The sequence below is a fragment of the Anabrus simplex genome, chromosome 1 (genome assembly GCF_040414725.1).
Source record: "Anabrus simplex isolate iqAnaSimp1 chromosome 1, ASM4041472v1, whole genome shotgun sequence".
Classification (NCBI taxonomy): domain Eukaryota; kingdom Metazoa; phylum Arthropoda; class Insecta; order Orthoptera; family Tettigoniidae; genus Anabrus; species Anabrus simplex.
This window is the reverse complement of record NC_090265.1, coordinates 1,037,287,989-1,037,313,288: the sequence shown is the minus strand read 5'-3', so window position 1 is coordinate 1,037,313,288 and position 25,300 is coordinate 1,037,287,989. Positions and strand designations below refer to the sequence as shown.

At 37.3% G+C, this 25,300-nt stretch overlaps 1 protein-coding gene across 3 annotated transcripts in view; it reads right to left on the bottom strand.

Moving 5' to 3' along the window:
• Window positions 1-25,300, bottom strand: part of LOC136857929 (transmembrane protein 245) — a 323,942-nt gene that overhangs the window by 45,519 nt on the left and 253,123 nt on the right. For all 3 annotated transcript variants that reach the window (XR_011017582.1, XM_068225347.1, XM_067137028.2), the window contains exon 13: window positions 19,745-19,948. Coding sequence is in view for 2 of the 3 variants with exons in the window: in XM_068225347.1 (XP_068081448.1) it covers window positions 19,745-19,948 (204 nt within the window). In the remaining variant the exon portion in view is untranslated. The remainder of the gene's footprint in view (window positions 1-19,744; window positions 19,949-25,300) is intronic.

The following is a 25,300-nucleotide window of genomic DNA, read 5'->3' as shown; positions in this document are numbered from 1 at the left end:
CACAGCGTACGAGGTCAACACGAAGCAATTCTGGAATCAAAACTAACCTGAATAATTAAATAAACCATAATGGAAGGATCGCAATGAAAATCAAGAATGAGGGCAAGGGATATCAATCCACAAAACACCAGAAAATTAATAGTAATAACACACGCACAGATGAAACAATGAGAATACACAACAAACCAACCAAATTAATAATAATAAGAGAGGGAAAATAAAATTTGGAAAGGCGAAATAAATAATCAGTACCGGTCAAACATGAACAAATAATATAAAAAATATTGACATAATGGCGCTCCAACAGCGTAATAGAAAGAGAAATCAAAATTCAAAAATCCCACCACTAACAACACATTAATTTTTTTTTTAATTTACATATAATAAGACAAATGATATTACCCAACAAAATACAGAAGGTAGTACTTACAAGAGCGGTGAGGAATGCAATAATATCTTACCTATGCTGACCCATACACTGGTAAACCACCAAAAAATAAAGAATAGTAACTACAGAATTTACATAATAAATATTTTAAAAACATAAATACATTAAATAATCCATAAAAGGGATTATTATATCTGATTCATCCAACTCCTACAGAACTTTCCTTCATCTTGGCAGACAATGGCTCAGGCATGGCCTGAAATGTCCACAATCGACCAATCTCAATGGCAGACAGCCATTTTCAGAAGGTGATGGTACAAGCGTTAGCATTAGGTAAATTACATGCGCTCTGGCGAAAGAGTCCGTACATAAGACTAGTAAGTTAGTTCACTGACAGATACTGTCAGAGTCCACAACAGCCACATACAGCAGATACGGTCCGTAACGACAGAATCTTTCACACCAAACACAGGTCCAAGATATTCCGCAATAGACTTGTTTTTAAAATGAACGGAAGAAGATGTATAGAAATGTTCAATCCATTTCAGAATTTAAATTAGATGTGCTGTCCAGATACACAAATTAGAATATACAGTTTATAGTGGAGATAGTAATTTATGATAATTATCTTGTCACTTAATAATGTTACAGTGCCCATTTTGAATCATTTGTACCTTGGTTACCTACAACACTAGATATGTCTTCTATCTGAAGAGTCGCAAACTGGCATTGGAGTTCATTCACAGCATCATCACTTGTTTCATTATCTCTTTTACACAAAATAACAGGAAACTCCTCCAATAAGAAATTAATAGAAGAAAACTATGCTTCTTCAATGGCATCAAGTTTAGCAACCTGTGCATGTTTTTGCACATCATTATTAAAAGGCAACTTGTTAACCATGCAGTCACAGGCTGCACAGCAATAGTTCCTGACTAATGAGAAAAACAGATTTGTCTTCATTTTGTAGCGTCTTAACCAAGTTGAGGTTTGAATGCCAATTACCAATTCTTCTTCATCTTCTGATTCTGGACTGGGTGATACTGGACATCAAGCAATGCAGACTGTTTAACTACACTTGGCTTGACAAACCTGGTGAGCATCTGTTTCAATAGATCTATCATTAATTCAAAGAGTACATGGATATGTGGGGAAGCACTCTGAAGGACAGTATTGATCTTATCAAATGATGATATAGTCACATGTAAAAAAGTAAAAAATGGCCTGTTTAGGTCAGAGGAAAGAAACAAACTTTTCTTCACGAGATGTAGTGGGATTTACATTTCTGAGAACAGGTGAGTCATGTTTGGAAGAACATGCCATTCTTTTGGCAGAAGATGAGGAAGACGACGGAGTATCACACACTCTCTTCATTTGTTTGCCATCAAATCTACTGTGTCCTTTGGGAATGGTAAAAAAAAAAAGAGAGAGATACATTGGCAGAAATATTTGGAGCACACACTACCACCCCATTCTTAAAAAATGAAAGAAGTTGATCCAACTTTTTAATAATCTGTCTAAACACCTGGCTAGGGACAACCATTCTGTGCACACAAGCTTCAGCAACTTCTTTGTTTCTTTTCCATGAATACTTTGAAATTTCTGAAGACATTCTCTTCTTTTGGCACTCTTCTCCAAGTAATAGAAAATAATAATAATAATAATAATAATAATAATAATAATAATAATAATAATAATAATAATAATAATAATAATAATAATAATAATAATAATAATGCTATTTGTTTTACGTCCCACTAACTACTTTTACGGTTTTTGGAGATGCTGAGGTGCCGGAATTTTGTTCCGCAGGAGTTCTTTTACGTGCCAGTAAATCTACCGACACGAGGCTGACGTATTTGAGCACCTTCAAATACCACCGGACTGAGCCAGGATCGAACCTGCCAAGTTCGGGCCAGAAGGCCACGCCTTTACCGTCTGAGCCACTCAGCCCGGCAGTAATAGTAAATATCAATGAGAATCTCATCAATTCTAACTGATAAAGTTGCAACAGCTTTTTCAGCAGCCAAGTTAATTAGATGGCAGCTGCAACCAATACCAAAAATATCCTTATGAGCTTCTTTGAGAACTGCTAGAACTCCATTTTTCTGTCCAATCATAACAGGAGCATTGTCAGAACAGAATGCCAAACAGTTCTTAAATGGTACTTTTATTTCATTTGGCTGTGACAATAGCAACTTTCCTATGTTGTGTCCTGTTGAATCCCCCTCCAATGCTGGTACCGATCAAACAGTACTTGTAATACTTTCTCGAGCAGCATCATAAAAAGTAACCACAATGGGATACAATTTAGAATTGGTATCATTGCTTCCATCTGTTAACAAAGAAAATGGATTGTTCTGTAAACAAGTAACAATGTCCTGTGTTACAGTACGAGGCATTTCGTTTAAGACACAAGTTATTTTTTTGCGACCATAACCATACTTTTTAGCGATTTCTGACGTAGCAAACATCTTTCTGAACAAAGCTCCTGCATGGTCAGCTCCACTTAATGGTATGTTGTGTTTTACTAAAGAGGAAGTAAGAAAAAACACTCTGCCTTTATTACACCAGTAAACTACGATCATAAAAGAGAAAATAAGCAACGAACACAATTCACGTTACTCCACAACTACATGACCTCAGCTTCGCAATATGTAGCAATAAATACAAAGCTTAAGTGACGAACATAATTCACACGTTTTTTTTTCCCGTAACTACCACATGACTTATGCTTTGTAATTCATGGTGAAGAACGAAAAAACTTTTTTATACAAGATGGTAAATGTTCTTATCGAACGAGTCAATGCAAAGAACAAGCATACGGTTATCCAAGAGTCAGTGTCTTTCAACACAAATAAATCTATATAGATCGACTGGGATTCCTACCATGCGTTAGCCATGTGAGCTACTGCGACACTTGACCTACGGCGCCCAATTTCCAGTCTATACAAAGCTCTTGCATGGTCAGCTCCACTCAATGGAATGTTGTGTTCTACTAAAAAAGGAAGTAAAAAAAGTTAATTTTCTGATCTCCTTCCTTAGATTTCGAATTACCAAGATGTTTAACACACTTTGCATGATTAGTGTAAGGTCATTTTTGCCACCATGTGCAATGTTAATATCACAAGAGCACCTGGTACAAAACACAAATTTGACACCTTTTCTCAATTCAATTATATATGGGAAATTCAAAGAATAGGTTTCCCTAAACACCTGATGATAATGATTTTTCGTAGATTTACTCATGATTACCGATATACTGGCCACAGACCATCACCTCTACAGCCTCGCCCAACCCAACACCATACCCAGTGCAACGATACATACGGTCTTTTACAGGGTCAAATAAACAAATCAGTCCTTGGAAGCTATCAAGTATGTAACAATACCACATCCCAGGCAACTGGCTGTTGAAAAATATTATTTTGTAGGATTCGAACCTCCTACCTTGAGCACTGTCCACTATCACATATCTCCCCGCCTGCTTGTCAAGTGAGCTACTGCAACACTTCACCTCCGGTGCCCAGCCTATATAGTACTGTGCTCCCGGTATGTGCGGCCACCTCCTGTTTTAAAGTACATGTTCTGCATATCTGTACTAGTTTTGCGGGTTCATTTGAGGTACCCATAATGAAACTCACGATTCCTGCTGTTTTCTAGCCCGTAAACACATATCTCGCTATATTACCCCGGTTTAGGGAGAGGGACCGATGTCTTTCAGAATTGTAGCAAATATGAAGGATGCATAAAACTGGATCACAAGGGGCTGGTGGATCACCCGGTATGAAAGTGAGGAGCCTGGCATGAGTAAGTGGAAGCAATGCCAGCACTCAGCTAAGGGCCCGTTTTAGTTGCCTCTTACGACAGGCAGGGGATATCGTGGGTGTTATTCTACTGCTCCCAACCACAGGGAGTATTACTGGATATTATTGGAGAAGTCTTCCTTGTGAACAGTCAAGATTTTCTTCTGAAGATGTGGAGCAAACTTCTCTGTGAAACTCAAAGAACCCTTGTTTTCTTAACAGGGCAAAAGCCCAAAAGCTTATTATGATGTCTAGATTTTGTTTCTCAAGGGAGGTCTCAAAGACTTTTAAAGCAGTTGAATGTTAATTTGAAGCATTATTCTAATTTCAGTTTTGAGCTTAATAACCATGCAATTTTGAGTTCTAGGTAAAGAGAAAAATAAAGGTTATAGTGTATGATACAGTGCAAAGCAGTGATTTGATTCATAAGCAAATAGAGAATGCAGTATGTATATATACTGAGTACACTTACAGTCCTTTGTCGTTACTCTCCAGAGGGTGTTCACTGTTCATAAAATTTTTATTACAGTTCAAATATAAAACTGTAATGTCATTTGTTTATGCAATAAAATAACATTAACCTCACAATATTTATTGATAGTAAAACAAGTTAACCTCACTGAGGAACTCTCTACCATGAAAATGGTTGTCATCAGCAACTAATATCCAGAAAAGGATCTCATGGAATTTCATTCCCTTACTTCCTTTTGAGAAATATGGTAGCAGAGAGTACGTTGTTTGAGATGTGTCTATTGATAGAAAATGTTGGTACTTTGAGATATAGTGTATTTTATATTGTTTCAGACATGACTGTGTCCTATTTACAGCTGATGTGAAGAGTTTCTATTTGTGGTGATCTTTATGAGTCTGTGTCTTGTGTTTAATGAGTGGAGACTTATTTTATCATCATGGCATAATGAACATTACAAGAATTTAACCCGACCTGACTAGTCTATAGGTATATCCATGGCTTCATAATATTAAAGACGGTGAGAACATTTGAAGAAAGAACCAACTGTGCTGCATTTTTTTCTGTTGCAACATGGCAATCATCTACCGAGTTCAATGCAGGGGAAGAGTGTACACATATGTCCTGGGCTTTGGATGTGAAGCAAGCTTCTTAGTGAACAAGTGCGCAGCATTTGCGAGTCGTGTGCTGTTCTGTTTTGTATTTTAAATCAACAGTTTATTAAGGTTCAGTATATATTTACTATTGTACACAGTGTGCTCATTTGTGACTAATATGTTTTATCTCTGTCAGCCCACCAAGTTCAAACAGAATTTCAGAAATATTCCTAGGTGTAAACGTTCCAGGTCATACAGTAACAATCCATGCTCTATATCAAAACTTTCAGGCTATGAGAAGTGTTCAACACGAGAAACTAATCAGAGGGTATAGAGTTCTCAATGAAGAAAAATTGGATGGTACTGTAGGATTTTTTGAGAATTTTCCACTGTCAGCGAGTGATATATAGTTTCTTAAAGATGTGGCAAAGACATGTGGACAATGAAGGAGAGCAGTTTCAGCATCTGCTTTCATAACATTGGTATTCTAATATTATATGAAAATGAAAACCTACAACCTATTTTCCAGTCATTGAAGGTCAGGGATGTACTGAATGAAGCATATATAGGCTGTTAGTACGATGGGGTCGCCACTCCCAAAGTGATATATTAATGACTGATAGATGCTATGAAATGAGAATGGAGAGTGTTGCTGGAATGAAAAATACCCGTAGAAAAACCTGTCCCGCCTCCGCTTTGTCCAGCACAAATCTCACATGGAGTGACCGGGATTTGAACCACGGTATCCAGCGGTGAGAGGCCAACGCGCTGCCGTCTGAGCCACAGAGGCTCTACTAATATTATAAAGAGAAAAAATGTATATATTTGTTTGTAACGGATAGTCTTAAAAACTACTGAACCGATTTTAAAAATTACTTCGCCTATAGAAAGCTACATTGCCAGTGAGTAACATGGGCTGTATTTTATTTTCAAAACAATTCGAGGAGGGGAGCGGGTGACAGGGGGAGATATAAAAATATAAGGCTAATATAGGCAAAATTGAATTTGTCGTAGAGACAAAGATCATTTTAAGCCCCTTGACGCAAAGAACAAAACTCGGTAAGCCCATGTTTTAAGGCCCTAAAACCAACCGTTATGGAGATATTGGAACCACACTACCCCTGCTCTAGGAATCGGATAAAGAAATGAACGGCCGTAACCATGGCAATGTCAGCTCCAGGATTCTACAGCAGCGAGATTATGCATGTACGTTTGGGCATAGCGGCCAACCAAAATTGATACACATGACTTACTATCTGGAAAAAATAAACTGTTCTGTAAGACGGTCACAGCACTCCTTTGGGCGGGGATGGAAAGGGAGTGAATTATAAAATAATAGCCTCGGATATCTCCGTAGTACTGCAACCAGCGGCTGCCGACGGGCCTCCGTTTTCACGTACTGACTTAGGTTTCAGCATTTTGTGGAGTCTGTTACCTATAGTTTGAACTATTTGCCATCAAATTGTGGAGTAGTAGGATCACTGATGTTATTAGTGCCGATATTTTGGTCCACTTTTACGATCATTGTAACCATGAAAACAACCTATATACACAATCGTCAAGATGGCGTGCCCATGACTTGACAAAATATTTCAACATTTATACTTAGATTCATTATATGATGTGCAACATGAGTGAAAATCCCTGAGAATTATAATTCTCGATAATTATAGTAGTTTCTTTTATGCATCGCGAATTTCCTTGATCATTTGCAATAGTTACAAAATGTCGGATCAAACAAATAGATTCAATAATATTTATATTTGTGGTACTATCTAGCGGCAGTATACTTACACTATAATTTCCAACATGACAAATAATTTCTACGTACTTAAGTAAATACACCAGTGATATAAATATCTAATGAAGTCAGTCATACCGATAGTATGAGTAACTAAAGCCAGTTTCTGATAACCCGTATGAAGAACGGGTACTTCTGCTAGTATATAATAAACTTCTTAAAATAGTTCATGGTACTGTTGTACGGTTGCACCACCACTGAACCCTGCCGACACATGACAATGACTGTCGTGCACACCAATAGGAATAATATCGCGTGGCTGATTCTTATTTCAAATGCTCTCACTCTACATAATTTTCAACACAAAAATATAATAGAACAATTATAAAAATATGCAATAATTAAGAATAACCAGGTAGGTGCTTATGTTTAATAGGTATTATTGTCACAGAAACAAGTGGACAAATTTAAACAACATATAATTTTTTTTTCTTTAAAGAACAGAAAAACAACATCCTTTGTCTAGCATTTAATAAATAGGCACTTAAGGCACCACACAAAACAAAGAACTGAATGCTTAACAAAACACAAGTCCTGAAAATCCTCCCTACCAACATGTTCTACAGCTTACAAACTGATATGTTAAGGATTTTGAATTCTACAGTACATTGGAGAATTTGTCCACATTTTAAACCAAAGTAAAAAAGATTACACAAGACCACTTTGGAAACACAAGAAAAATCTGTTGCAGATCACTATTTAAGCAAAAGACATATAAACACAAATATAAATATAGACATTCTTCAAAATGTCTTAAAAGGGCACACTTTCAACACCCCTGAAGTATTAAATGTGAAGCACAGAAAGAAGAGGTACCAAAAAGTTAAGTAACTTAACTGGCACATTATAATCAGTGCAAAAAGTATTTCTAAATGAATATGGCACTGAGAATAACCAAAGAAAACATTCACACTATTCTATTCCTAAAGATGGATGCTAATTATTAAATGTTTTAAGAAGAGAAGTTTTCAGGAAGGTTATTTATTTCTTCATAATAAATGTAACTAAGCCAGAATTATTTAATTACTCTTATACAGTTTATGTTTATTATCATAATGCAATGGCCAACAACATTAAACATCATGAAGTATTCACAAATAAACATCACTATACAGAACTAACATAAAAGAAAGGAAGCTAGGAACCTACGTTACAGATAAAGAGGAAGGCAGGTCAATGTAGGTAAAAGAAGAAACAAAAAAGAAGAGACAGGGACAAACATGAAATCACAAAAGATTGAAGACAATCTTCAAATCTTCATACCTTCACCTATACTGTAGCTACATGTTGTTCTAAGTTAATGATAAGGCACTGATTTTTTGAAAAGAAGGATCCAAGAATCAAAATCTGATGGAGGGAGCATATATAGTCATATACTTCAAAATAATAGATTTATAATTTCTTCTTTCTGTTTACTTTGTCAGTCTATCTTCCACAATGACTCTTTACCATAAGACTGAGTGAGAGATCATTCTCCAACTGAACAAGCAGTATGTGCTTGACCATTTAATTAAGCATACAAATGGTCAGAGGATTGGTTTATTGTATGAATCCATTCTCCAACTCAACAAGCAATATGTGCTTGGCTATTTAATCCAGCATACAAATGGACAGAGGACTGGTTTATTGTATAAGTCGTCATGCTAGGGGGCAGTTTATAAAGTTACTGTAAACAGCTGGGGTTAAAAATGGAAAATCAAAGAAAACAATTTTAAGGATGGTCAGCAGTGGGGTCAAACATATGTCTATAGACTTTATTTTAACTATAATTAACATTTGAAATATGTATTTTAAAAAATAAGGAATTAATACATATCTGCCCATTGTCAACATTTGTCTATATAAATATCTGAATATTGTTAATCTTACATTGGTAAACCGGAAGAACATTTTGAGGTGCATTGTTTACAGTTCACTGTTTGACACTCGCTGCACAGCATGAACACACGAAACATTTTTGCACCTTATCAAGTGACTGGGTGTGAAATATTGTTCCGTATAAAGCCAAGAGGATGGCGCTTCTGTCGAAGTGAGTATTGTTTTGTTTTTATACTGTTAGTTTTATTTGTAAAATATGCTGTTGTTTTAAATGTAATACCAAAACATGCAAATAACAGATTTCAAATTAACATGTGGTATAATGATAGTTGTTTTTCTCTAGCAGAGTACAAAACTTCCACATCGACATATGTCGACAGTAGGTGTGAATGGGATTACCTTAGTACTGATATAGAATTTTCATTTATTTTTCTCTGATTGACTGTCAAGCAGATCGTTAGTATCCTCGAGGAATCAGAAGACATCCTAGATGCTAATACATAGAGAGGAACAACAGAAAATGGTCTTCATACTAATGGGGATAGCGATCATGTGGGGATATAAACAGTCTCTCTGGCAATCGGTTTTGAGCTTGTGCTGAACTTGTGTGTACAAAACCAACTGAAAATTGTACAATTTGTGTGTGGTATAGTGTACTGAGTGAAAATGAAGCGAGTCATGTTAGTGAAGAAGCAGCTAGTCCAGTACCGTGTACATCTATAAGTTATTCCAATGATGGGCAACACAACTGATTGGGCCAAATATATCTTGTTACATCAGCATGAAAAACAAGAAATGGTACTGGCCTCTAATTACATTCCTTCCAAATGTCTTCACGAACGATACATGGCAATTTTACTGTTTGACCCCAAAGGGCAAAGAGGAGAATCTAGACCTGCTTGGCTTCACAGGGTATACAGTTAGTGGCATACACTTAATCTTGTGGTGTTCCGTGTCCTAATGCAAGAAAACTGAGTATGAAAGTATCCTCGTGTGTTGCCAGAAATGCGTTTTGATGGTATATCTCAAAACAAGGGAAAAGCAAGTATGGTGTATGCAATGAAGTAAAGTGGACACGAAACAGTCCAAAAAATGTAATGTTAGCAGCCACGTGTTTTGTTTCAAGGCATTTCACTCACGTTAAAATAGACTGGACTATGAAAAATAGAGTGTAGCCTCAAAACGCAAACTAAACTGTCCTGATTACACATGACAAACTCCATAGTGGGTTCTGTATTTTTTTTTTTTTTTTTTTTTGCTAGTTGCTTTACGTCGCACCGACACAGATATGTCTTATGGCGACGATGGGATAGGGAAGGGCTAGGAATGGGAAGGAAGCGGCCGTGGCCTTAATTAAGGTACAGCCCCAGCATTTGCCTGGTGTGAAAATGGGAAACCACGGAAAACCATTTTCAGGGCTGCCGACAGTGGGATTCGAACCTACTATCTCCCGAATACTGGATACTGGCTGCACTTAAGCGACTGCAGCTATCGAGCTCGGTGGTTCTGTATTGACTTGAACCTGAGATAATGGTTTTTGAGAAATTTATTGGTCCACCGTTTCAGTACTAATAAATTATCCACTGATTTAAATGGAATTCATAGTCATATGATTTACTTCAGGATCCAGCCGTAAAAAACTCACTACAAAGATTCACCTCACTTCATTTCAAAGTCCGTAGAGAAATGGGACAAGGGTTGGATATACATATTCATTGTAGGACATGTTTCAATCCCCTTCTAGAACATTTTCAGTTACTGAACATCAGCTATTACGAATTAAAAATTGTAATACAAAAGGATGTACATTATAGTAATTACATCCTTCTGAGCATCTTCATGAACAATGCACGTCAACTTTACCATCTGACCCCAAAGGGCAAGAAAGAATCTAGACTTGCCTGGCTTCACACAGTAGATAGTTAGGGAACATATTCAATCTTGTGGGGCTTCACGTCCTAACACAGAAAACCGAGTATGAAAGTACATTATGAATGTACATTACAGGTTTTTTTTAATGGCGCATGGCCTCCGGAGAGGCCTGGTGCGGGTCTTTTTCTCGTACATGGCCTATTAGGCAACCTGCATGTCTGTGACGATGTGGGCCCTACCTAGGATGATTTCTAATGATGAATACGCCACACACACCCAGCCCCCGAGCCATTGGAATTAAGCAATTAAGGTTAAAATCCCCGACCCGGCCAGGAATCGAACCCGGGACTCTCTGAACCGAAGGCCAGTACGCTGACCATTCAGCCAACGAGTCAGACTACATTACAGTAATTATGGTAGACAAATAGATTTCTCAAAAAGAGTTACCTCAAATTGTTCTGAAGTTCTGTTCACAGTTAAGTGTTTTTCCCATTTGCAAGAGTGACCACACTTACTGAAAATTTGGTATTTTGTTAATAAAAAGTTATACAAACAAATTAACATTGTCCTATTGTGCTGAAACAGTGTGTATTCTAAACTGAGACCAAACTGTTCCTCAGTTATGTTTCAGATAATGTATTTTGTAAATTTTTATCGTGCTAATTCAACACTTGTGTGATAAATACTTATGAAATTGTTGATTATTACACTGATATGAACTTAGAAAGTGAAAAAAATGTACCTTCATAAAGCATCTCTTTTACATTATCCATCCAAGCTCACATGGAAAATCTCTGGAAAAATATATTAATGAAACCATAAACCATCATAATCTGTTTGTTTAGGTTACAAACAACTGGCCTAGTGAAATATATCACAACAGTCCACAGAAAAATAATTTGGGCAGATGTGGGTTAAGGAAGTTGATCTCTCTTGTGAGATCAGAAAGTGTATTCCTCAATTTATTAAAAATATCTGGAAATAGAGGAAATAAAAATGTGTTCTTCCTTTCTTTCAACAAAAGCAAAGCAAGATCATAGTTGTACCTATTTACTCATACATAATGTCCCCTTCAAGATTTTTAGGCCATATTATCTGAATATTATTCTTGCATTTTCTGCATGCCATGTAATTACTACTTTGCATCTTTTGTATAAATTAGACACTCCTTCCACCTAACAAGCCTGTTTTCTGGATTTCAAGCATCTATAAGTACATGATAATTCACAACAGCGAAAAATTTACTCAATATAACGGACTGTCATTATATCCGATTTCTTGTAAAAATTGCAAAAAAAAAAAACCACACACACATTAAAATTGGTACAAAAGGGCAATGTTTATTCAAAACTTCCATTTTCGCAGATGATTTCCATACTATGGCTCATTATTTTTCTAATTCCATTACTACGTTGTAACTAGCCTAATAGGACTCACCACATGCTTGTGATAATTGCAACTTGACAACAACCCACTAACATCATATGCCTAACCACTGGATGACAATTATTGTAATGTTAATAAGAAATGCTCCACTGCTGTGGGTCAAATTGTGACTTACTGAAATATTCACAAGAAATCACATGCAACATTAAATTTATTGGGTGCTGAGAAAAGGGATTTTCCCCCCATTTGATTAAGTTATGAATTAAACTATCTTCAAAGATAAATTTGGGTGCCACTGTAATGAAATTAAAGAAAATGAACATAAGTTAAATTGAGCTTGAAAAACTTCTTCCAATGTCCCAGGGCATTTGATCATGAACTGACAAGAATCCATTTCTGTTGGTCTAACCTTAACTGACACTCATTGATCCCTGAAAATAAGGTAATTTGCCAGATATGACTCCACTAATGAAAGAAGCTGTAGATTGATAAATGACTTGATTTAGTGCATTAAGAACCCTAACTGAGCTGTGGTTCATCATGAACTGTCAACAACAACACACCCACAACTTAATCATATTACTGTACACAAATTATGCACTTAATGAGACATTCCCAGAACAATGCTCTCAATACAAACATATTTGAGTCTTCCATCATACAAGTAAAGAAAAATGATATTGGTAACAGGAAGACAAATACTCTAAAAAAAAATATTAAAAAACCACCTAATATTCAATCGCACACTTGTTCCTTCTTCATAACAAAGAGTTCAAACTACCATAACCACTACAGAATCAAAACATCATTGTAGAATAAATATCATTGACACAATCATCAAGTTATATGGAAGACTGAGGCACCATCACTTATCTTACATTTTGGATACACTTATTTAATAAGTGCATCCCTAGATCTGTTTACACAGCACTTTTCCATCTTCCAGACCTCTCAGTTATCCTCCATTCATATGGTTGAGGTTATGGCACAAGATATCACAGCTGAGTACACTGGATACACAAATGGCTACTCCTGAATCACGACTTGTTCCAAGCATGATTAATAAACTTTGCCGATACACGAGAACACATTGTGAAGTTTGAAAATGAAAACCTACAACCTGTTTTCCAGTCATTGACCGGGTCAGGGATGTAATTAATGAAGTAGATATAGGCTATTAGTACAATGGGGTCACCACTCCCAAAGTGATTTATTAATGACTGACAGATGCTATGAAATGAGAATGGAGAGTGTTGCTGGAATGAAAGATGACAGGGAAAACCGGAGTACCCGGAGAAAAACCTGTCCCGCCTCCGCTTGGTCCAGCACAAATCTCACATGGAGTGACCAGGATTTGAACCATGGTATCCAGCGGTGAGAGGCCAACACGCTGCCGTCTGAGCCAAGGAGATCGTGAAGTTTAAGAGACAAAATATTTACAAGAATGTACACGTAGTTTTAAAACAGTCATCACTGTGTGAAGAACAATATCATGACAAACAAGTCATACGTACAAATCAAAGTAGACAATGTTCTTTGTCATTATTAAGAATCAGAGTCTAAATTAGAACCACCATCAGAATAAACACACCCTGAATAACCATTCAGAGTCACAGTATCACAACAGAACCAGAGTGTGAAGAATAAGAGGGTAACGAACAGTCTCAAGATCTAGCAACATACACAGAAGCTAGGAGGAAGTGTAAATTGTTCCTCAAGCAAAAGAAGGACAACTTCACAGAAAGACTAGGACAGGAGACATCTGTAACAGCCAACAAGGATCCATTCATAGCACTGAAAAGAAGGAAAACTACCAGCATCCCAAATATCCAAAGGAAACAAACATGACAAAACCATTTCCAGATACTATTAAATCCAACAGGGGATGAGCAAGCATATGACAGAATGGATTTGCCTCCAAGTGGAATCTCTCAACCAATCACCATACAAGAAGTACACAAATTAATTCCAAGATTAAAAAGTAACAGAGCAGTGGGCCCAAATGGAACCTTTAATGAATTAATTCAGGAGACCAGCATATCTACTAGATACCTGGGTTGATCTCTTCCATAAATGCCTACAGATTGGACAAATACCAAGTCCTTAGAGATTCGCCAAACTTATTTACAATGGAAAAGGCACTTGAAATAACTCAACCTCATACATAGGGATACCTCAGGAAAATAATCCTTTCAAGCTGTTAACAAACATCCCAACACACAAGCTAACAAACCATTTAGATAAACAAATTCTGGGTCAACAGTTTGGTTTCAGGATGGGACACCCCCCCTCTTCAAGCAGTAGAAAGCCTCCTCAGAAATACAGACGAGGCATTGAGAAAGCCAAAGCAGAAATTCTATTTAGTATTCATGGATTTTTCCAAAGCTTTCGTCTGTATTAACAGGGAGATCCACTAAGCCTCCTGCTCTTCAACGTTATGACAGCAGATGTAAGCCAAATATTTACACCTCCAGTAGTTGTGTACTTATATGCTGACAACATGGTTCTTGTTTCGATATGCAGGAAAGGACTACAACACTTCATAAATAAACTCGAAATCTGGGCCGGTAACAATGAGTTTACCATAAACCAATCAAAGACAGTGGAAATGATCTTCAGGAAAGGAGGAAGAACAATTGGAAAGGACACTTTTTTACTACTGCTACACAATGAGCTGATAAAAATTACAAATGCCTTGAACAGGTAAATTATTTAGTCTTCACACTGAAGAATGAGCAACAGCCGGCACAGCAGTCATACACGACATATCAAACATCATGCAAATATCACTACCAACAGCAATTCTATGACAAGGTACTTCCTATCTTAACATATGGCCTAGGAATCACATGGATCAATCTAAAATACAGTGATCTAAACACCATTGAAAGTGTGAAAGCAAGATTACTGAGAGCAGTATTGGGAGTCTCAAAGTGCACTCTCTCCAGACTAGCATACGAGCTCGCCTGAGAAACATCCCTCATAGAAGACGTACGCACCAGGCTCACACTACCTTCTACATGACAAAAAACTCAACTAAGAAGGGACAGACAAGAAAAGAGAACGAAGATTAACTGAAAATGGTCAGGTAAGGAGTACAAGATGAAAATAAATAAGTCCACAACAAAAGTAATGGTGTGCAGTCAAACAAAGGCAGGCGATGCAGGAAATATTAGATTAGGAAATTAAGTATTAAAGGAAGTAGATGACTATTGTTATTTGGGTGGTAATATAACTAACGATGGCAGAAGTAAGGAGGACATAAAAAGCAGACTAGCACAAGCAAAGAATGCCTTTCTTAAGAAAAGAAATTTGCTGACTTCAAACATTCAGATAGGGATTAGAAAGATGTTTTTGAGGACTTTTTTCTGGAGCGTGGCATTGTATGGAAATGAAACATGGACAATAACTAGCTCAGAAAGAAAGAGAATAGAAGCTTTTGAAATGTGGTGTTACAGAAGAATGCTGAAGGTGAGATGGACATATTGAATCACAAATGAAGAGATACTGAATCGAACTGGAGAGAGGAGATCGATTTGGCTAAATTTGATGAGAAGAGGTGATAGAATGATAGGACACGCCTTTAAGACACCCAGGACTTGTTCAGTTGGTTTTTGAAGGAAGTGCAGGTGGTAAGAATAGTAGGGGTAGACGAAGGTATGAATATGACAAGCAGATTAGAGCAGATGTAGGATGCAATAGTTACGTAGAAATGAAAAAGTTAGCACTGGATAGGGTGGCATGGAGGGCTGCATCAAACCAGTCTACGGACTGATGACTCAAACACACAACACATCTTCATTATAGACTGTTATGCCTTTCAGCGTTCAGTCTGCAAGCCTCTGTGAATTTACTGATCGCCGCCACAATCCTCTATTTGTAACTAGTTCCGTGGCTTCATTTAGTTCTGTGTCTTATCTTTAAAGCATTGGAAACTGAGTCTAACCATCGTCGTCTTGGTCTTCCTCTACCCCTTTTACCCACCATAACAGAGTCCATTATTTTCCTAGGCAATCTATACTTGTTCATTCGCCTCACATGACCACACCACCAAAGCCGTCTTTACCAATACAGTTAGTGTTTCTCATGTTGCACAATCTTCACTGCTAGACCATGTGTACAGACTCTTACCCAAATTAAAATTATACAAATATAAGGATATACATGTTCAATATTCTCTAACTATAAAGTCTTCTTACAATATTGTGTGTTTACATCTTAATTTAACAAACTAACATGATATTCACTACTTTATATTACAAATTAATATTATTATTTCTGCTGTTTTGCTTGCATTAACAATATCGCATATAACTACGAAATACAACTGGAGAAAAACAAGTGACTAACTCAGCTGCTAGTGAAGCATTTGTTGTTCGCTGCACGCTCTGCCAAAATACAAAGAAAATTATATAATTGGTCCACCTAAGTCAATGTACAAATGTGTCTTAAAATAAATTTTACGAAAAATCACACAGTAGGTATGTTTCGGCCCGACTGGGCCTTCTTCAGCATTAAAAATAAGATAAAATTAATGAAACACACTAAAATATAACACTAAAAGACCTATGAAAAGTTAATCTTGAAATATCTTACCGTATCATAAGAACATAACCTTAAACACGACGATGAGGAACATATAAAGGCTCTCATTCTTGAAGTCTGGATGTAAGAAATGACTCAAGAAGTATAACAGTGATTATAGATATCAACTGGTACGGGAAGCTCACCGGACAAAAAAATTAGTTCACCCTTAGTGCGCAGGCAGAGATGGATCATTAAGACTGTAGAGATGGCGCAATGAACGAGTCCCATGTTCAACAACATGCGCACTGCCTTTACGTGAGCATAAGATAGTAGCAATCAGTGATACATTGATGTTTCAAGCGGACATGTACGTCAACATGGGTAGATTGCAAGCTGTCCGCTGTTGAACATGGGTAGATGTAAGAATGTGCCAGAGTGGCAAAAAGGGGCCCACGGCCATATGGTGCGTGAAGTTGCTGGATCTGTAGGTGTTTCGCAGAAGACTGTTCAACATGTCTACAAGCAGTAGTGTACTACACGTGGCCATGAAACACGTCAGAATTGTGGTCGGAAATAGATCCTGACTGAGAGGGACTGGAGACTCGTTTCACGGCTTGAGAATTAAAATCATTACCAAACCTGACAGGAATTACTGCATCTGTGAATGAAGGTCCATCCCAACCTGCTAGTGAGAGAACATTGCGACAGGAATTGCATTTGGAGTCGGTCACCTCGCAAGAGGCAATTTGCTCACACAGGCACATAAAGCTGCTCGTCTTCAATAGGCTATAAATCATCGAACATGGACAGTAGCTGACTGGCGGAATGTAATGTGGTTTGATGAATCATGTTTTTGACTGTATTTCAATGACGCATGTCGGTGAGTGTGCCAAAGGCCAAATGAAGCATTTCATCCTGGATGTGTTCAAGGTTAGGTTCAAGCCAGAGGTTGGTCCGTGATGTTTGGGGGTGTTTTTCGTATCATGGATTGGGCCCGCTCACTAAGATGACTACTAACATGAACCAGCATGTTTATTTAAACATTTTGGATGATCAGGTGTTGCCTTTCAGTCAACGTCTGCATGATAAGTATGCTACTGATACCCCATTTTTTCAAGATGACAACAGCAAAGTTCTTTGGGCTGGATGCTTGTGTAACTGGTTTTATGAACACACCTCCACTCTATTACATCTCGATTTGCCTGCAAAATCACCTGACTTGACCCCCATTGAAAATCTGTGGGACATATTAGAACAGTGGGTAAAACGCCGACTTCAGCATCGTAATTTATGAGCTTCATATCTGTATTGATGATTCACACAAATGCAAAGAGGAGAAGAATTCCATCTAATCAATACTAACGGGTCGAAACCGGTCCTGTATTTTTAATAACAATAATAAACAGGTATTGATTAGGTGGAATTCTTCTCCTCTTTGCATTTGACTTCAGCATCCCCGTAATTTGGTGAAATTGCACAATCAAATCCTCAGTCAGTGCGATATACCTGCACGACCTTGTGGATTCACTTCCTAACCAAATCCAGGTGGTTATCAAGTCTAGAGGTGGAGCTACACGGTATTAAATGATGCTTGAGATGATTTCTCCAGGGGTGACTGATTTTTTGTCCAGTGAGCTTACATCCAATAGCCATTCCTTTTAACTGACAATTTGTGTATTGACGAAGGTGGATCAATTATATAATTTTCTTTTATTATACAGTCAATAAGGAACAATCCAAGTATGATATTCTTATACTGCAATGGGAATATGAGGATTTATGAAGTTTAACTACACAGGTGGCACAACCATACAGGATACATGGAGAGTCCTCTAGTGTTCTTTATTAATATTAAAATGACAGCATTCAGTTAGATCAGTTTATTGTTAATAATAAGGAGAGTCAAGGGAGCATAATATTTATTTTGCCGCAAATTTTACATCCACTTCATGAAACCCCTGACAACACAACACTGCACCACAGCATTCTGCGGCACCCACTTTGGAAATCTCTGGTGTAGAAGAAAGAGAAAAACCCCTTGTGAAAATGCAGAATGCAAGGATTTTAAAGTGACTGGGAGACAATTACTCCATGATGGTTAAGAATGTTTGCCCTTTATAGTGGATACACACTGAAGTCAGTTTCAATTAAGCTGTTGTATCAAATGAATCTCATTAACTGTACTATTCAATACTGCATTTTACAGAATTTCAACACGTTAGCATGACGTCATTGAGAAAGCTCCTTTCCGGACAGAAATGCAAACACAAGGGTCTGTTCCAGAAAAATTAGCAGTAGATAGATAAAGTGAAGTTAAGGCTCAAGCCCTAGGGCATTAGGAAGAAACAAAAAGTGAAATGACAACATTTGTGTTAAAATATGTGGAAAAGGAAAAATGCGAAGTGAATGGGAAAGCCTGCAGAACAAATCTGGATGATGCTGTGTACAACTATGTTTGAGAGGATTAATAGTCAGAGGAACTGAGATTTAAGCTGTCATAGTAAGACTGGAAAAGCAGTTAGTTCGGACTTCTTAGATTTCAAAACCCTACATAGTAAATACATTTCTTTTAGGCCTATACTCTTTAAATGTACCATAATAAACACTTTGTTGCTGTGAAAGGAGTTTTAATGCACTCTCTCTTGATCTTTTAGGTTATTTCAGTAAAGGCATACTTTCATTAATCCAGTCATCTTATCCTCCCAGTCATTCTGGATTAACGAGGTTCTAATGCATTATGTGCACCAAACTAATATATCATAAGAATACAGAGGTATATATTAGCCACATTAAATAATGACTAAAAAAAATTAGAGAGATAAGAATGTGAATGACTAGCGTGTTCCAGTTTGATAGCAAGATTTTTATATAAATCTTTCGTAAAATGAACTCCAAGAGCAGTCATAACATAGGTCAAACTAGAGAAAATACACCTACAAAAAATATATAAAATAATATTGATAATGCCATTAATGTGCTAAAAAATAAATTTTCTGTTCTTACTGCAGTATATGAAAAATGAAAACAAAGTTTTTGTAGAATGATTTACAATACAACAAGAAAACAAACCTCAACACTCACCTCTTTATTTGACCTAGATGGCCAAGACGTTTCATTCCTTCTGTAATTTCTCTTTCTGTGGGGGATTCAGTCATGATTGATGTTGACATATTGATAGCCACATACAGGGCACAGAGGAGCAAAGGGCCCAGAATGGCACCTTCAGCTCCCAGGCAAAACATACCACCAGCAATAGACAGGCCAGTAAGATAAGGATGTCCACCCCTATGAAACATAACCAAAACATCTTTAATACTGATAAAACCATATACTACTAGAAAAATCTGACTAAGAAAGGGCCCAGAAAAATAATTTCAGCTCCCAGGTAAAACATACCACCACTTATAGACAGGCCAGTAATAAATGGATGTCAGCTCCTATGAAGCATAACCAAAACATCCAGATCTTTAATACTGATAGAGAGAAAATAAAGCTGTTACAACAATGAAAATGGACAATATTTATAAAGTCCCCTAGTGAAAAACATTTTTCTTCTTGATACAAACAAGTAAGCTTATTATTATAGAGAATGTTAAAAATTTTAGTAAGTCTGTTTCAAGCCACATTCTGCGAGACACACCGTATTTACTTGCGTGTTTACCTCCATCGCATATATTCCCCGCTCAGTTATTTCGGGACTGAAAACCAAATTTTATTTTTCCGCGCATAATTTTCCTGCACGCTGTTTAGCTCAACTACCCTAACATACCCACCAAAAAGAAAAAAGGAAGATACAGGCACACTCTTTTGCAATATCTGAATCTGGGAAAAGTTTTCTAAACAATTGTCTCGTGTGATCGGAAGACAATAATGAGAGGTTATGTTCTGCGACTGCAATGAATGCAGCGAGCAAACATTCTGTTCGAATGGAAGCATTGTCTTCTTTCTCGCCAACAAAAAAACACTTCATTGTTTGTTCTTCCTTAAACAACTAGCAGTTACTTTGTTTTCGTGCGATGCTTTGAGTTACCATGTCAGTCTTTCCACCGTGAGAAATATTTATATTGTAACTTCTTGGCGAAATTGAAATGCTAAATCTTGAAATAAATATAAATAATGAAATTGGGTGCCACCAGCAAAAGATTTACAGGAATAATTCACTCTGTAGAGCATGAATGAACTCCTTCCAAGACGACAATCATCAGGCTGATGAGGCTCCGAAATTGCTTCATTACTTTACCTATTATTTAATCCTGAAATTAAATTAGGGTAGCACACCAGGTTTTTCATTACTCCACCAACAGTTTCACTACTAGAATTTACTTCTAAAACAAAATAAAACAAACAAAGCAAACACCAACAATAATCATCACGTGATGAGACCAACATAAACATCCACAAACAACATCTACAAGCTATACACCACAACTATACATAGTTCTGAAGGCTACACTTGGCTTACGGTTTCATCTAGCCACAATCAGTTATGTGCACGATGACATTACCTCCAGATTAAACACACAAACTACCTCACAGTGTGCATTTCATCAGAGAGGAATAATTCAGAGTCTGACTTACAAAAGAACACTATGTAGTATCTTCCACCGACTGTTCACCAGGAACTTTTAATTACTGAGTAATGCACTCATCGTGACCCCATAATGGTACAGTAATACAACCACAGAGAAGACTTCGTAATGGTGATAGTCATCAACAGCAACTGCAATGGTCATGAACAGTAATAGCAATCATCTCGTTGCACATGCGTACAAGTATATATATAGCCTTGCTCCAAGTGGCTGTCATGTCTGCTAAAGTCCACTGGAAAAAAAAAGCTACCACTGAAATATCTTCAAACATCACTCGGTCAATGCAAGCTCATTCAAACTCGGAACTTCCGGATTGGTTACCGAGCTGTTGATCCACAAATAATGATATTGTACGTACAACCACATTGATGAATTATCATCTTCAGCATACACTTTCCGGCAATACCCTGGGTTTCTAAACCACATGCTCAAATAGGTACTTTCAACTGACTTCAACCGTCTATACCGATACAGTTACTGTTTTCTTTGTTGTACAATCTTCACTGTTAGGCCATGTGCATAGACTCTTACCCAAACAGACATTTATACAAAATATAATGATGCACATATGCAACATTCCCTAACTATAAATTCTTCTTACAATATTATGTTCTTACATTTTAATTCACTACTTTACATTTCAAATTATTTTACAAACATTTCCTAACCTAAAACTGGGAGATCGTTATTTACAAATATTTCCTAACCTAAAGTCAGGGATCGTACCTTTGTATGGTTAGAACATCCCAACGACGCATGGAACAAAAAGTAAAATAGTGAACAGAAATGGAGCGAGTTACAATCACCATATATGGCAATTACAACTTAATTTCCATTCTGCATTGTTATCTGTAACAAGAATAGGTGGACACGGACACACACACACACACACACACACGCACACACACACACGCACACACACGTTTTCTCTATAAAATCACGGCATGTCTCGAATCAAGTAGAAAGTTGTGCCTGTTAGTGGGCCTCGTGCTAAGATAGGACATGGAGGGATATTTTAACACAATCGCCTGGAATGGTACATGCTGTGAGTGCAGATGCTAAGTAGCCACATGCCATGCCACAGCACATGCTAAGTGTTGTTTATGTTCACATGTGTTATAAAGTTGAAGTATGGCCGACATTAGTCATGCTAACAGGGCATTTTTGACTGAATTTATTGAGAATGGTAGGTGTTATCTGGCTTTGTGAAAGGTGAAATTGAAGGAGTATGTGAAATGAAATCTAAAGAATATAGGATATGATGCTCTGGCTGAGTTTTACGGTAAGGTTGATCCAAACGTTGATTGTGACTTTGTTTCCAAGAAAATTCAATCAATGAGGAGCTCTTTCAGTAAAGAGCTCAAAACATACAAGGAGTTTAAGAAAAGGGGTTTTAGTGAAGATCAGTAGGTACCGGTACCAAGCCTATGGTATTTTGATCCATTATGTTTACTCGAGAGCATGAAACTACTTCAGACAGGTACTGACAGTTTAATTTTAGCTGGGCTGTGTGACTCAGATGGCAGGTTCAACCCTGGCTCAGTCTGATGGTACTTGAAGGTGCTCAAATACATCATCCACGTGTCAGTATATTGACTGGCACGTAAAAGAACTTCTGTGGAGCTAAATTCTGGCACCTCGGCATCTCCGAAAACATAAAAGTAGTTAGTGGGATGTAAAGCCAATAACATTATTACAGTTTGATGGACAGTCCCTTTGCTCAGATAGAAGAAGATAACTATTTTTCTGAAACTGATGAAAACCCAAAGGCCGAGAGTCAGAAAACTTCTACAAACAATAAAGTGAAACCTAGTCAGCATGAGGATGAGGAAGGAGACAGAATCATCAATAAGAAGGTACAGTATACTGATTCAATATTTTCTATTAAATGTCTGTTGAATTAAGACCAATTTTCTCTATGTTCATTTCCTGGATGTTTGACTAGAAATTTTTAATTTACATTTCGTACATTACTGATACATTATATGATCCATGAAAGGAATATAAGTACAGTAGGTTTAGCATTTTGGTTACTGAACTTCTAGTGTGTGAAGCAGTTTACTCTGGTTCACAATTTTTTTTTTTTTTTTTTTTGCTAGTTGCTTTACGTCGCACCGACACAGATAGGTCTTATGGCAACGATGGGACAGGAAAGGGCTAGGAGTGGGAAGGAAGCGGCCGTGGCCTTAATTAAGGTACAGCCCCCGCATTTGCCTGGTGTGAAAATGGGAAACCACGGAAAACCATTTTCAGGGCTGCCGACAGCGGGGTTCGAACCTACTATCTCCCGAATACTGGTTCACAAAAATAGAGTAAATCAAAGATAGAAGTTGGTTACTAAAGCATTAACTAATCATAACTGAAATGGTATAGGTTTTACAAGTACATAAGTACACACCTTTAAGCTTTTCTCTTACTCAACATGTCTTCTTGCCATGGTAATGCACCGTTGCCATTGAAATAATAACATACTTATCGCGATTATCTTTAGCCATCCAGTAAGAACCGTGACGTACATTTTCTGGGCTAGCAAGCTGCATTTCACTTCCTTGCCAAGACAAAATTGTAAAGGAGACAGAGGCAAAATACAGTAAAAACTTGATTATCCATCCCTCGATTAACCGTTCTGCGAATTATCCGTTGCCAAAATAAATCTTGATTTTTTTAAAAAGCAATGCACAGTCGCTCCATAACTGACCTAGCGTACTCTTGATGTGAATAAAAACAACAACAACGTTATTGGTTTTATGTCCCACTATCCACTCTGACGGTTTTCAGAGATGCCGAGGTGTCGAAATTTTGTCTCGCAGGAGTTCTTTTACATGCCAGTAAATCTACCGACACGAGGCTGATGTATTTGAGCACCTTCAAATACCACTGGACTGAGCTAGGATCGAACCTGCCAGGTTGGGGTCACAAGGCCACTGCCTCAACCGTTTGAGCCACTCAGCCCGGCTCTTGATGTCAAGGTATCTTGATACAGTATTCTGTTTTGGAGCGACTGTACATTGACTCTCCGACTCCTGAGTCCACGATCATAACGTACAGTAACTACTGTAAGTACACGCTCATAGACTGGCAATCGGCATTGGAAACATGACTTCATACATTTCTTACTACATAATTTTATGTTAGGTAAAATTATTTAACTTTGAACCATTATGAAAGAAGAGGAATGCTATTCAAATTCAACAGTCACAAAATTTATTATCCATTCCATTGTTAACAAATTATGTACTGTAATGTGCCCTCTCCCAGCCCACGGAGCGTAGAGTATGGTATACTGATTATTTCTACTTCAGAATTATACCTACAACTTATTTGGTAGCGTGCAACATCTCCAAGTACTGTACGTAGATCTTTCAGATAGTTCTCTGTCAAGGTTACATATTTTCACCACAGGCTACTGCATCGTAAATATTTCACAATGCACAGAAATCGGAAACCAGCCTGGCGCTCCGTCATAGTCAACCTCCGCCATTAGTAGACAGGTAGACTACATTCTGTACTATAGTGCAAAGTAAGGAAATGTGAGAGTGACTGATAAAGTTGAACATTTATTTTCCGTTCTAACAGCCGAGAAATGTTGAGATAGAAATCTGCAGTAAAAAAACTTGTAGTTTTAACCATACAAAATAAAGTTAATATAATCGAACGGTTAAAAAAAAGGTGAACTAGGCTCAAATTTAGCATCAGAGTTCGGTGTGGGGGTGACAAAAGTGAGGGACTTAATGAAGAATAAAGACAAAGTGTTGCAGTTTGCAGCGAGTTCTGACAGTTCAATTAATGAATATTCAAGATAAACTTAAATATTATAACTAACTGGTCCGCCTATTCAATAAAATAAATTATTGTATTGTATTGTAAATCGATCATCATCGAGCAGAGAACAGTTTACAATTTATTTACTCAAAATACTTTTCTCACGGAATTTTTCTTTAAAAATCTTCTTCTTCTTCTTTCGCTATTTGTTTTACGTCGCACCGACACAGATAGGTCTTATGACGCTAGTGGAATAGGAAAGGGCTAGCAGTGGGAAGGAACCGGC